The following is a 12351-nucleotide window of genomic DNA, read 5'->3' on the forward strand; positions in this document are numbered from 1 at the left end:
TTTTATTTATTTGGGAGAGAGAGTGTATGAGCATGGGGGAGGGGCAGAGGGCCAGAGAAGCAGACTCCCCGCTGAGCAGGGAGCCTGACGCGGGGCTCGATCCCAGGACCCTGGGACCATGACCTGAGCCGAAGGCAGACCCTAACTGCTTAGCCCACTGAGCCACCCTGGTGCCTGGAGACTGACCTTTAAAAAGAATCCCAAGATTTCCCAAATCACTTATGATTCCCCAAATTACTTAAACAGTTGACCCCACTGTTGTGCTAACATCTCCTTTGTAGCTTCTTCCCAGAATTCCTCCCTTCTTTTAATCGTAGCCTCTCTGGTCCTCAGTTTCTTCATCTGTAAAATGGGGGCATTGTTAACACTTCATCAGGAGGGTTCTGATGAGGTGCCGGGCATAGTGCCCTACACAACAAGCATTCTCCAGAAGCAGCTAGTCTGATTAGCGAACTTTTTTTTTTTTTAAGATTTTAGAACCAGAAAAATAGTATATACATACCCATTGTAAAAATCTTAAGAAGACTATAAAAAGAGACGAGAGGGGCGCCTGGGTGGCTCAGTCGTTGAGCGTCTGCCTTCGGCTCGGGTCATGATCGCAGGGTCCTGGGATCGAGCCCCGCATCGGGCTCCTTGCTCAGCAGGGAGCCTGCTTCTCCCTCTCCCACTCCCCCTGCTTGTGTTCCCTCTCTTGCTGTGTCTCTCTCTGTCAAATAAATAAATAAAATCTTAAAAAAAATAAGACAAGAATTGCCCCTACATATGTCAATTATACTACAGTAATAATAATAATAATAATAATAATAATAATAATAATAAAAGAATCTAACTCTTCCTTCAAGGAATACCCATTTCAGTATGTTTCCATGAATGGCTACAGGAAATAGTCTGAGATCCTGATTTTTTTTTTTTTTAGCTTATTTCTTCTCAGGGGTTTCCCTGTATCAATAAATTCATTGTAAAGGGAGGGAGAGAGAAGTGTCTGCACACATCTCCAAGATTCACTCTTGGTTTCCCGGGCACTATTCTGCTAATCCTCCAAGCCCTGGTCAGAGCCCCTCCTCCGTGCAGCCCTCTCAGACTGCAACTCCACGTGTACAGCTTAACCTTTACAGCAACCCATATGAAGGAGGTCCCGTTTTACTGTGGTTTACCGATGGGGAAACTGAGGCTCAGCAAGTTTTGATGACTTGCCCAAACTCACACAATTGGGAGTGGAAGAGGCAGGGTTTGAGCTCCTTCTCTCTTACCGCCCCCCCCCACCAGCTTCTGGACCCCAGGGGGGGCCCAACCCAGCCCTTCCTTCCCGCCAGGATCCTGTCATCACCTCCCGTTTCTAGTCTGTGTGTCCTCTAAGAATGTGACCCGCCAGGACATGCCAAGCCCGGAGCAGAGGACAGCGCTGCAGGCTCCTGGGAGTTTTGCTTGCGTGAATGAAGAGACGCATCCTTGCTTGCTGGTACTAGCCCTGAACTCTCATCTGATAGGGGAAGCAATCACATTTTGGAAAAACAGCAACTGTTTTTACAACACCAGTTGGTGCCCCAGCCTCGGTGGATTTGAAAAAATTCAGAGAGCAACTGGTGTCTTTTTCCCTCCCTTCGGTTCCCTTTGTTAAACTGCCATGAGTTCCTGGGGACCGGATTTCAGGCAACACGGAGACAGGAAGGCGTGGGAGAAGGAGGCAGAAGGCAGGCTCCCTGCTCCTCCAGGACCTTTGTACCTGGTGAGGTTCAGGCTTTTTTGAGGGATTATGGGCCCTGCCTGGGCGCTCCGCGTCCTGCTGGGCCTTGTCATTTCTCTGGCTGGCACAGCACCCAGGATTCTGCCATGGTAAGCGTGGTTGTGCCAGGCTCTGTCTCTCCCCTCCCTGAGCACAAAACACTGTGCACTTCTGGCTAGGAAAGTGTGCCAGTCCAGGAAGCACAAACCCCTGGCTCCCTCCAGGTTTGCACAGAACCTACACTCTCTTTGCTAAAACAACCAGCCCTTCTCGGCAGAGAGAGGGCCTGCCTTCCGCTTATGCAGAATGTTTGACTCACTGCTTCTGACAGGCCCCAGGCTCATCAAATTCTACTAAATGTCACTTTAGTAGAAGAAATAAATCCTTGCAATGACTTTCTCAATTATAATTAATACTTATAAGCAGTGATCCCTCATATAAAGTCCAGACTGTGTGCCAGGCACTGTGCTGGACACTTTTTTGTGAATCCCCTCATTCAATATTTGTGAAAACTCCTTGGACTTTTCATTCTCCCCATTTCACAGATGAGAAAACTGAGTTGCACCCAAGCTAAGTAACATGCCCAGTGGAAGGTGGCAGAGCCAGGTCTCAAACCAGCGTCTTCCTGACCCCATGCCTTTCCCTGTGGCTTTGTAGTTGGGGTCTGGCTCTATCTGTGTCCCCCTTCTGCCCTGGGCCCTCATCGTTCTAGGCTGAGGCCGGTGATGAGCACCAGCTTGGCTTCTTTTTTGTAAAATGCCTTTGTCTGCCATGGGCACTGGGTAGGTGGGCCAGGACACCAAGTGTGTGTGTGTGTGTCTGTGTCTGTGTGTCTGTGTGAGAGAGAGAGAGAGAGAGAGAGAATGAGAGAGCGAGCGGACTATCCACGTGAAGCAGTGCCTGGAGACTCTCTTGATGATTTTAAGTTAGAAAAGTTTCCTCAATATCTCAGGTCAGCTTCTGACTGCCGTCCCAGGCTGGGTGTGGCCCTTTCAAGCTTCATGAGGAGCTGGCTGGCTGAGTGGGCATGTATCTGAGACTCAGCTGGGCCCTATGTCATTACTGACCGGAAGCCCTGTGTTACCAGTCAGCTCGAGCTGCCATAACAAAATGTCATAGCCTGGGTGGTTTAAACAACAGACATTTATTTCTCACAGTTCTGGAGGCTGGGAAGTCTGAGATCAAGGTGCCGGCAGATTCGGTTTCTGGTGAGAACCCTCCACCTGGCTGGCAGATGGCCACCTTCTGGCTGTGTCCTCCCGTGGCAGAGAAGGGCAGGCTCTGGTGTGTCTTCCTCTCCTTTCAGGACACGAATCCCCTCCCGGGGCCCCCGCCCTCCTGGCCTCATCTGTCACCTCCCAAGGGCCCCGTCCGCTAACACCGTCACACTGGGGCGTAGGGCCTCAGCCTATGAATGTTGGGGGGGGGACACATTCCAGTCCGCAGGACCCGCTTAGACTTCTACCGTCCCCCACCTGTCCTGGTGACCTTGGGGTGGCCGCAGACTTCCCAGGGTCACCCGGGCGGCTTGGCCAGGGCCCAGGCGAGGCCGGCAGCCTGTGGAGGTATAGCTGCTCTCCCGTCTGTCCTGTGTCCTCTGTCGGCTTTAGCTGTCGTCCAGCCCCCGCCCCTCCCTCAGCTCGAAGGGCTCCGGGGGACCCAGCAGGCCTCCGGACTCCAGCCGTACGGTGTGGGTGGCAGGGGTCACCTCCTCCCGGGGGAGGCTCTGCACTTGCAGAGTCCCTGGTGACAGGGCAGACCCACCAAGCTGCAGGCTCTTCCCTTGTCAGGACGACCCTGGGGAGAAAGAAGAGGGTGACATGCTAGTTAGAAAGAGAACACACGCCAGGAAGACACTGAAGGCACCACCTGAACCAGTTCAAGTTTGAACGGGTCCACAATCCCTTGTGTGCAACTCTCATATCCAAAGGTCTCTGGACACTAGAAGTTTTTCTTCATTGACTGGGTGGCAACAAACGGCCTGAGCTGACGGGAGGCAGCACGTGACACCTGTATTTATTCCACGCGAGTCCGTGTCTGTGTGCCCTGGGCTGTGGTTTCTATGGGGCCGGCCACGGAGCTGGGCCCTGGCTGCCGACTTCCCCCGGACCCCACGGGGGGCATGCGAGCACCAGCCTGCAGTCAGGTGCGCCTGGGCATCGGGTGGGCCGCTTGAAAGGCAACATGCGATGAGCAGAAGCGGGATGCTTTAATCTCCTGGGCATCGTTTTCCAGATAAAGAACAAAAACACAGAGGTGTCAAGTCGAATGTCAAATGCCGTTCATCCCACCCCAGCTCTGGGGATTCCCAGGAGGGTGACAGTTCGGCTTCCCGGCACTTTCTGCTTTGGCCAGGGTGATGCCATCATCGCGGCCTCAGATGGGGTCAGGGGCTGAGCGTCCTTATAAAACGGGGGGACCTGGACTCCGAGGGAAGAGACACTGGGGAGGCCCAGGGCTGCCCGGGGCTCCCCGAAGCTGGAAGAAGCAGGTGGGGTCCTCCTACAGGTTTAGAGGGAGCACGGCCCTGCCGACCCCTGGATTTGGGACTTCTTTCCCACAGGCTTGGGTGATAAAGTTTGGTATTAAGCCACCCATTTTGTTACAACAGCCACAGGAAAGTCATGCAAGGGAGCTCCCCAAAGCCGCCCCCCCGGGACCCCGGCAGCCGCTGGGAGACCCATGGGATGTCCAGGGACTTGCTTCCTCTCTCCTCTCCTCTCAACTGGCTTGGCGTGAGGTGGGTGGCAAGAAAAAGCTGAGGTAGGGAAAAAGCAAAAAGAGGGGGCCCCCGCTGCGGCCTGCTTTGGTCTGGGCTTCCATGTGCCAATCCAGAAGCGGAACCGCATTGCTCTGCGAAGGGGAGTCTCTGACCGGTCACGACCGAGCCGGCTGGGTGCTGAGCCCGCCTGGGCCTGCCTGGCTCAGGGTGGATGTCCCCATCCCTTGGGCATCGTGTCTTTGCAGGCTTAGTGATAATTACTCGACATTTCCACTGATGACTGGGCTACAGCCGCTTCTCGGAGGTGGGGAGGGGCGGTTAGCTCTGAAAGCAGATTCCCAGACAACTCCATTTGGTTCTGGGGCTCCTCTGTAGGCTTTGCTCAGAGCCAGACCCCGTGAGAACCCCACCAAGTAGAAGAAGAAACTAGCGCTTTGCAGATGACTGGGTTCTGAGAAGCAGCCTGGAGCCAAGCCACAGCCCCCTCACCCGCATGACAAAGGCAAAGGTGGCCTCCGGGTGATGCCTGCCTGCTCTGGGAGCCTCCGAGGGCCGGCCAGGCCCTGTGCAGCCTCCCTGCTCCCGTCTCACTCATTCCCCACAGGACAGGGCTCAAGGGGGGGGGGGGGACACAGGAGTTGGAACCCCCTTGGTCTGTCTGGCCCTTGGAATGTCCACCTGGAAGCTCTGCCTCCAGGCCCCCGCCCCACGTAACCTGGCCCTCCTTCCCGCCTCCCACCCCCAGAGTCAGGCAAATGAATTCTCCCCTTCAGGCCCCAAATGCGGATGTGATGTTGGCACTTTCTTTTGGAAGACGACAAAGCTTGAGCCGGGCAGGGGAACTGGGCTTCTGGGCGGGTGTCCGGTGGGCAGAGCCGAGCACCTCAGGATGGCCGAGCTGGTTGAGGACAGACCTGAGACACCAAAAGTCGGCCAGGAGTGCCATCCTCCATCAGAGCAGTGGACACTGACCTGCATGGGGGCCCATCATCCCTGCCTGTCTCCTCTGAAGCCCAGGGCAGGGCCTTGGGTTGTCCCCTCTATGACTTTTGGGCAGGTCTGACAAGCCCGACTGCAACCTCTGTCCCAGGATGCATGCTCCTGGAGGTCCTAAATTGCCAGTGAAGGGAGGCAGGAAAAAGAGAGGTGCTAATCCCAAACCATCCTGGTGACCAGCACAGCTCCCGGAGCAGGAGAAGGACTTGGCCTCTAGGTTCCCGACTTAACGTTTCCCAACCGCAAATAGCACAGGCCTAAGATCTCACTCCCTAGCTTTCTTCCTTCCAAACTCCCACCTGTGAAGGAGGGTGCTCCCTGACCTTGGGTTTTCTCCACAGCCCTTCTTTCCTCTCTCCGCCTACCCCCTCCTCCACCACTCTGTCTGGATCTCACCGAAACCCATGTTTTTCAGCCCTGACGTGCCACTGTCTTCCCAGAATCCTCTCTGTGAGCTCCAGACACACAGAGCCAAGGAACCGGGTCCCTCCCCTTCATACTCAGCATGTCCAAAGTCAACCTCATGATAGCCCCCAGCCCACTTCTACCTCCATCCTCTCAGGAGGCAGCTCTGACCCATTAGCTCCTCGCGCACAATCCTTTGATGGCTCCCTTTTGCTTTAACTAAAGTCCAACCTCTAGCTGAGCGCTCAGTCGGGCTTCCACAGACTTTTCTAGCTTCTGTTCCCACCCTTACCCACGCGCAGTGCCCCCTGCTACACCATTGGTGGTGGTGGGTTACTTGTTAAAATGCCTGGGGGTGCTACAGGCAGTTAATGCTCAGCTCAGAGTCCAGGGGTGCTAAACATTCTGTCCTTGGAGGTGCAGGACACCCGGAAGAAGGCCTCCCCCGGCCCACACCCACTGCCCAGCGCCAAGTCACACCACGTTTCCCAAAGGCTCAGGCGCTCACGCTCCCCCAGGCCTCTGAAGCCCCTCTGCCTGGCACGCCCTTCCCCAGCTTCTTCATCTGGCTCACTCCCATCTGTTCTCTACATCTGCCCTGCATCCCTTTTGGGGACTATGTTCTGATCAGCAGGCTGGGTCAGATATGCCACCGGGGTACCCATATCCCAGTGGGAGAGGCTTTCGGGGCCTTGAGGGGCAGGAACCGTGACCCTCCTGCTGGCCCCTCACCATCATGTGAGCTCCTTGAGGGCAGGGTCCAGGCCCACAGAAGGGCCCTGGGAAAAGAGTGAGTGACCCAAGTGTTAGCTTTTCAGGGACTCCCCCACTCCTCCATCAAGAAAGGTGAGTCTACCTGCTTCTTTCTGCAGGAGCTGTCCAAGCTGGGCCTGAACAGTGACATGGAGGTGGAGCTGCGGATTCTCCAGCTACCTGTAGATTACAGGGAGGTGAAGCAGAGGGTCACCAGAATCTGGGAAGACCTTCAACCGCAAGTAAATGAAGGCTGAGGAGGCAGTGAAGCTGGGGGGTGGGGTGGGGGGGGAGATGACGAGGTGGAGCCCCAGAGCCTGTGGACCCCCGGACCCTGGTTCTAGGGTTGATGGCTGAGGGGTGCACCCCGCCCCCGTGTCCCACCAGTAAGGTCCCAGCCAATTTTCTAAGGTTCTGGGTCTGTTTGTAAAAGTTTAAGCTGAAACACAGAGTGGATCTTGGAAGAAGATTCTGGAGAGAGAGAAGGAGGACAATAAATGGAATCTTTATTCCTCGCCAGGACTCAGAGATAGTTTCCACCCAACCGATAGGCCCCTGGGTTAGGTCCCAGCCATGGCCATGCAGGGCAGGCTGCCTGTGAGGTGAAGCGAGAGACAAGGACCTTTTGGGCCTGGCAGGGCGGTTGGCGGGCAGCCCGTCTGGAGAGGTCCCATCTTCATCACACCCAGCCTTTTTTATCTGAACAGAGTCATTATATAAAAAACTGGTACAAATGTCCAAAAACTAGGAAGACCGGACGATGAGATTAACACAACACACACCACCATGCCGTTGAGACAACTGTCCCAGGTGTTTTGATAATATGCTCCACAGCTGTTTTTTCAAAGAGGAAAAATAATCAGCTCAAAAAATCCTAACAATATTTTATCACGTGGTTACTAACTTCCTTTATTAGAGTTTCATACAAGAGAGGGAAGATTCCCCAGAAATGCTAAGCTGCTCCCGTGCTAGTCTTAGCTACCAGGGGAGCCCGCCCCCCGGGGGAAAGAAGGGGAATACATTACCCTGCAAGAATATTTGCCCCTATAAAACTAGTTAAATTAAATGCCACATGGGTTTCTATCCAGTTGTTTTTCATTCCCGCACATCCATTAGGGGCGGTCAGCGGGGAAGCCCGGAGGTTGTGTGCCAGATCTGGGTTTTGCGATGCTTTGCACCCCTGCGCTCGCTCTGGGCTTGGCCCTTCAGCCACATCCGGGGAGCAGAGCAGGCCTCAGTTTCCCTAATCTCTCGTCCGCCGCGTGTGCAGACGCAGTTCGCTGTGCACATCGGCCTGGACGCCTCCGCCAAGGCAATCGTTCTGGAGCAGTGCGCCAAGAACCGGGGCTACCGGGACGCGGACATCCGGGGCTTCCGGCCGGCGCGCGGCGAGTGCCTTCCGGATGGCCCGGAAGTGATCGCGTCGGAGGTCAGCATGAAGGCGGTGAGCAAGCGCGTAGAGGGCCACGTGGAGGGCGTGGAGGTGACCTCTTCTCGAGATGCGGGCAGGTACGTCCCGCGGGTGTGGGGGGTAGAGGAGGGGGAACGACTGCAGTGCCTCCTCTGACCAGGGTCTCTCCCCAGATGTCCCCCTTCCGCACCGGGAGGCCATCCTCTGCGGTCCGGCTGGGCACTTGCTCACGCCGTGGCACCCCAGGGCGGCTCCTGCAGACCACCAAGATGTCGTCCCCACCCCCCCGACCCCACCCGGCCCTTGGTGCGTGGATAGAGAAGAGATGGGAAGGCATGTTTTGAGAGCCACTAATGTTTTGCGGATGCTTTGTTTTTCTTTATTGCGTCCCAAGTTGTGAGTTAACTATTCCGATTTAGCCCCACATAGAGATGAATTTGCTTTGGTTCCTCCAAATTCTGACCGCCAGGTAGTTTCTCCCCACCCCCGCCCCAAGAATGAATGAACAAGTGACTCAGTAGACACGAATGAGAGGGGTTTGGGGTGTAAAGGTGTTCTGGACTAGTTGCTTGAAAATCTGGTCCCTTTCCAGGCTCTGCTGCTTGCTGATTGTGGGACCGTGAGACCAAAAAGCAGTCCCTCCCCGGTTCATTCCCAGCGACTCTTCTTTCTGAGGCAGAAGAACAAAACCTAAATCTCCCTGGGTGGCAGTCCAACTTCCTCATGTTTTGGGGGTGCTGCATTATCCCTTATGCTTACATTTCCCTGGGGTTAGAGGCTTTTCCGGGGAGTAGTAACACGGCATTTCATGTGGTTGCAGATATGTCTGCGATTACACCTACTACCTGTCTTTGCATCATGGAAATGGGTATGCGGCACTCATCCACGTGCCTCCGTTATCCCGTTGGCTCCCAGCCAGGCTGCTGGGAAAAGCCCTGCAAGTCATCATCCAGGACATGCTGGAGGAGCTGAGAAAGCCTGAGCTCAAAGCCTGGTTTGCAGAAAACTCAACAGCCGTGATTCCAGCCCGGGGGAACCAATTGGGGGACTGCTCCTTTGGAGAAAATTAAATGTTTCAATCCTGTGTGCAGAGTTCAAGTGTGCTTTGAGAGACTTTTAAAAAATGGCTTGTAAAACAGTTTACACAGAGGGAAAAAAGCTCTGAATTAGCCCAACGAAATCACAAAGGGTTATTTTATTGTCAGAAGAAAGAACACTCTGAAAGGCAGACATTTCACAAGGGATTAACTAGCTTCAGTTATGGTTTTCATGACAATAAAATGAAATCCTAGTAATTTTTTTTTTCTCTTAAAAAGACCGTGCAGGGGCCTGTGGGATCCTGCCCAGACTGCTAAGACTGCAGACCTGTTGGGCAGAGCTGCCTGTGATGGGTTGATCTATGACCAGGGGAAAACATGCAGAGCGGCCGCTCGGTACCCCCTCCCTGGCCTCCACCCTCACGCATCCAGGTGCTGCGTGCAGCTTTTGACCCCTGAGTCTCTAGTGTTTGGTTTTTATTTTTCTACTCTTTTTTAAAAGTTGTGTGTAATACATAACATAAAATTTACCCTTTTAACCATTTTTCAGTGTTTATGGGCATTCACTTGTGCAGTCATCACCACCATCTATCTCTAGAAATTTCTCAACATCCCAAACTGAAACTCTGTCCCCACTAAACAACACGCCCCCTCCTTCCCCTAGCCCTTGGCAACCATTATTCCACCCTCCATCTCTGAACTTGACTACTCTGAGGACCTCGTATAAATGAATCACACTATTTGTCCTTTTGTGACTGGCTTATTAGTTCACGGAACATAATGTCTTCGAGGTTCATCCATGTTGTAGCATGTGTCAGAATTTCGTTTTTTTAGACGGAGGAATATTTCATTGTATGTGTAGACCACATTTAGTTTATCCAGTCATCCTTTGGTGGACACTGGGTTGCTTCCACCTTTTGGTTATTATGAGTACTACTATTGTGTACACTGGTGTGCAAAAAAAAAAAAAAATAGGTCAGAGTGCCCAGTTGCGGTTGTTTTGTTTCTATACCTAAAAGGGGAATTGCTGGATCATAAGGTGTTCCTACGTTCAAGGTTCTGAGGGTCCGCCGTACTGTTTTCCATGGCAGCTTCCCTATTTTATATTCCTAGCAGTAGTGTTTGGTCTTCAAGCAAGGGATCATAGCTGGGTTTGGCTTCTCTGCCATATTGGGTGTTATCCCTACTTTTTGGAAACAGAATCGCCCCTTTTCAGCTATCATGTTGCCTTTGGGCAAACACTGCCCTGGCTCTTGTGCCAAGCTGCTCAAAGCCAGGTTTTGCTTGTCTCGTGTTTTCTGGGGCAAATATGCATTGAGATGCATTGGTTTTTGGAGGAAGGGGTGGAAGGTGCCAGTGGCTAAGCTCTGGGAAATTTGTTACGGTGTTGTGCTCACAGCTATCACTTTCACTTAATTACATGAAAAAAAAGGTATTGTTTACTTAGTGTCCAGATTCTTACACTAGAAGGAAAAGCATTTGCAACTTAATAACAAAGGAACCAGGCAGGCCTTGCTTGGTTTATCGATAGCTCTCCAGCATACTTGAGCCTTTGGTACAGGCTCTACAGGACCCCTTTTGCAAATGAAACTGGCTTATTTGACGTAGGACAGATCAGAGTCACATTGGAGCTGATCAGAGCCAGCCAGGTGGGGTGGGGTGGTATGGCCCGCATGTGTAGGTCCGGCTGCAGGGTTGTTAGCATAGAGATCCTTCTGTGTTTGTAGGCAAACACCTGCCGCCCGGAGCCCTGTCCCCCTCCCCCATTGTAGCTTCTGTCGCAGGCCAGGGGCAAGCAGGGGGCCTCAGGGTTATTTCAAGCCATACACATTTTACAAACTTTCAGATGTCATCCCGTGAGGAGGCCCGAGCTCCCTCTTGATGAACTGATGAACGTCTCCATCATCTCTCCCTGTGCGACCTCCGGTGTTCTTGAGGAGGACTCCCCAGAGGGCCCGTGCGCCTCCCGGTCTAGGCGGCCTGCCGTCCCCCGTGCATATGCACTGGGGCCTGTTTACCTGTGGCTGGCCGGCGGGGGGTCGGGGTCCGTTTGAAAGCTGACCCAGCGTCAACAGGTTGAACTCTGGGTTGGTCGCTTAATAGTTGGGGGGTCTTGGGCATGTCTGTGTGTTTGCTCATCTCTAACAAATAAAAACCCTTCCCGTGCAGAGCTGTGAACACCTGCTGAGAGAATGGATGTGCGAGTCGGTCAGCGATGAGCGCGTACGGGGCAAACACACCCCTTCCTGAGTCTGGGCTGCTAGCTGGACCTGTGAGGAGGGCGGAGGCGGAGATAGCCCGGCTGGCTCTGTGGTCTCAGAGTGGCACGGTGGGGGGAGGCACTGGCCTCTGTGACCACCCAGCACCTCCATCCTGAGAAGAAAGTGCTGTAGCTTCCGGCGGAGGACAGGTGCCCAGTGCGGCGCGGCTGGCTGGAAGCCACTCGGCCGCCCGCCTCACCGGCAGCCCGCCCGCCCGTCCGAGCCTAGGGAATGAGCCTTGAGCCTGCCCGGAGTCGTCAGTCATCCAGTGACGGTTGAGGTCGAGCGCCAGCCACCGCGTGACAACGGTGAGCACAAACCCCGGGGCAACACCAAGAGCTTGTGAGAGCCCTCTCCCTTAGAAAGGCCTTTTGTTTTTAGGTCCAAATATTTGTGAGACTCACCAGATCTTAAATAACCGTGGCCTTTGATTTACTTCCACCGCCCACACCTTGCTATTCAGCCCTTTATACGGTGGCCTGACTTTGTTGCAGGAGTAGAGTTTCCTGTGATCCAAGTCCAGTGAAATGGTCAGCTTGCCTTCCCGATGTGTCTGTGCATCTCTGGTCTGATTCCAGAACACTTAACAACTTGCTTCCTTTGAACATATATTCACATTTCTCATTTCTTACTATGGCCACTTCCCCGGGCAATAAAACGATGGCTGGATTGTAGAGGCCCCGGGACAGGCCAAGATCATCAGCTAGAAAGTAACATTCTGAACACCTCCAGGGAGCCACATCCTGTGTGTGTGCTCGCTTGGTTCTGCCCCGCATCCCGGGTAGGTATGCTGGCTGCGAGGTGCCAACAAGGACAGGGAAATGTGAAGTGTGAGTCCTTTGCCCCAGATTCACCTATAGCAAACCTGCCCCGGCCTGACTTTTGTCAGTGGAGGATACAGGAAAAGTCTACAGATCAGTCAAAAATGAAGTCCAGATTTCTATATCTTATGTATTCAAATTTTCGAGCTGATTTAGAGGAGTGAGAAACAGAATAGCTTCCCTGTCTTCACCAGCAGTTTGCATGCTGGAAGGTTCAGCTGT

The 12351-nt window shown here is 53.6% G+C and overlaps 1 protein-coding gene across 6 annotated transcripts in view; it reads left to right on the plus strand.

Annotated features, from left to right (window-relative positions):
• PGPEP1L (pyroglutamyl-peptidase I like) overlaps positions 1-12351 on the plus strand; it is a 43590-nt gene that overhangs the window by 26186 nt on the left and 5053 nt on the right. For 3 of the 6 annotated variants that reach the window (XM_073882480.1, XM_025892944.2, XM_025892945.2), the window contains 3 exons: positions 6719-6841; positions 7870-8108; positions 8831-9094. In XM_073882480.1, coding sequence (XP_073738581.1) covers positions 6749-6841; positions 7870-8108; positions 8831-9080 — 582 coding nt within the window. In that variant the 5' untranslated portion in view covers positions 6719-6748 and the 3' untranslated portion in view covers positions 9081-9094. Of the gene's footprint in view, positions 1-6718; positions 6842-7869; positions 8109-8830; positions 9095-10893; positions 11617-12351 lie in introns of those variants that run through there. The other 3 variants (XR_003212308.2, XR_003212307.2, XR_003212305.2) reach the window with 3 other exon arrangements.

The sequence above is a fragment of the Callorhinus ursinus genome, unplaced genomic scaffold (genome assembly GCF_003265705.2).
Source record: "Callorhinus ursinus isolate GAN/ISIS: 27379988/994484 unplaced genomic scaffold, GSC_fseal_2.0 scaffold47, whole genome shotgun sequence".
Taxonomy (NCBI): Eukaryota; Metazoa; Chordata; class Mammalia; order Carnivora; family Otariidae; genus Callorhinus; species Callorhinus ursinus.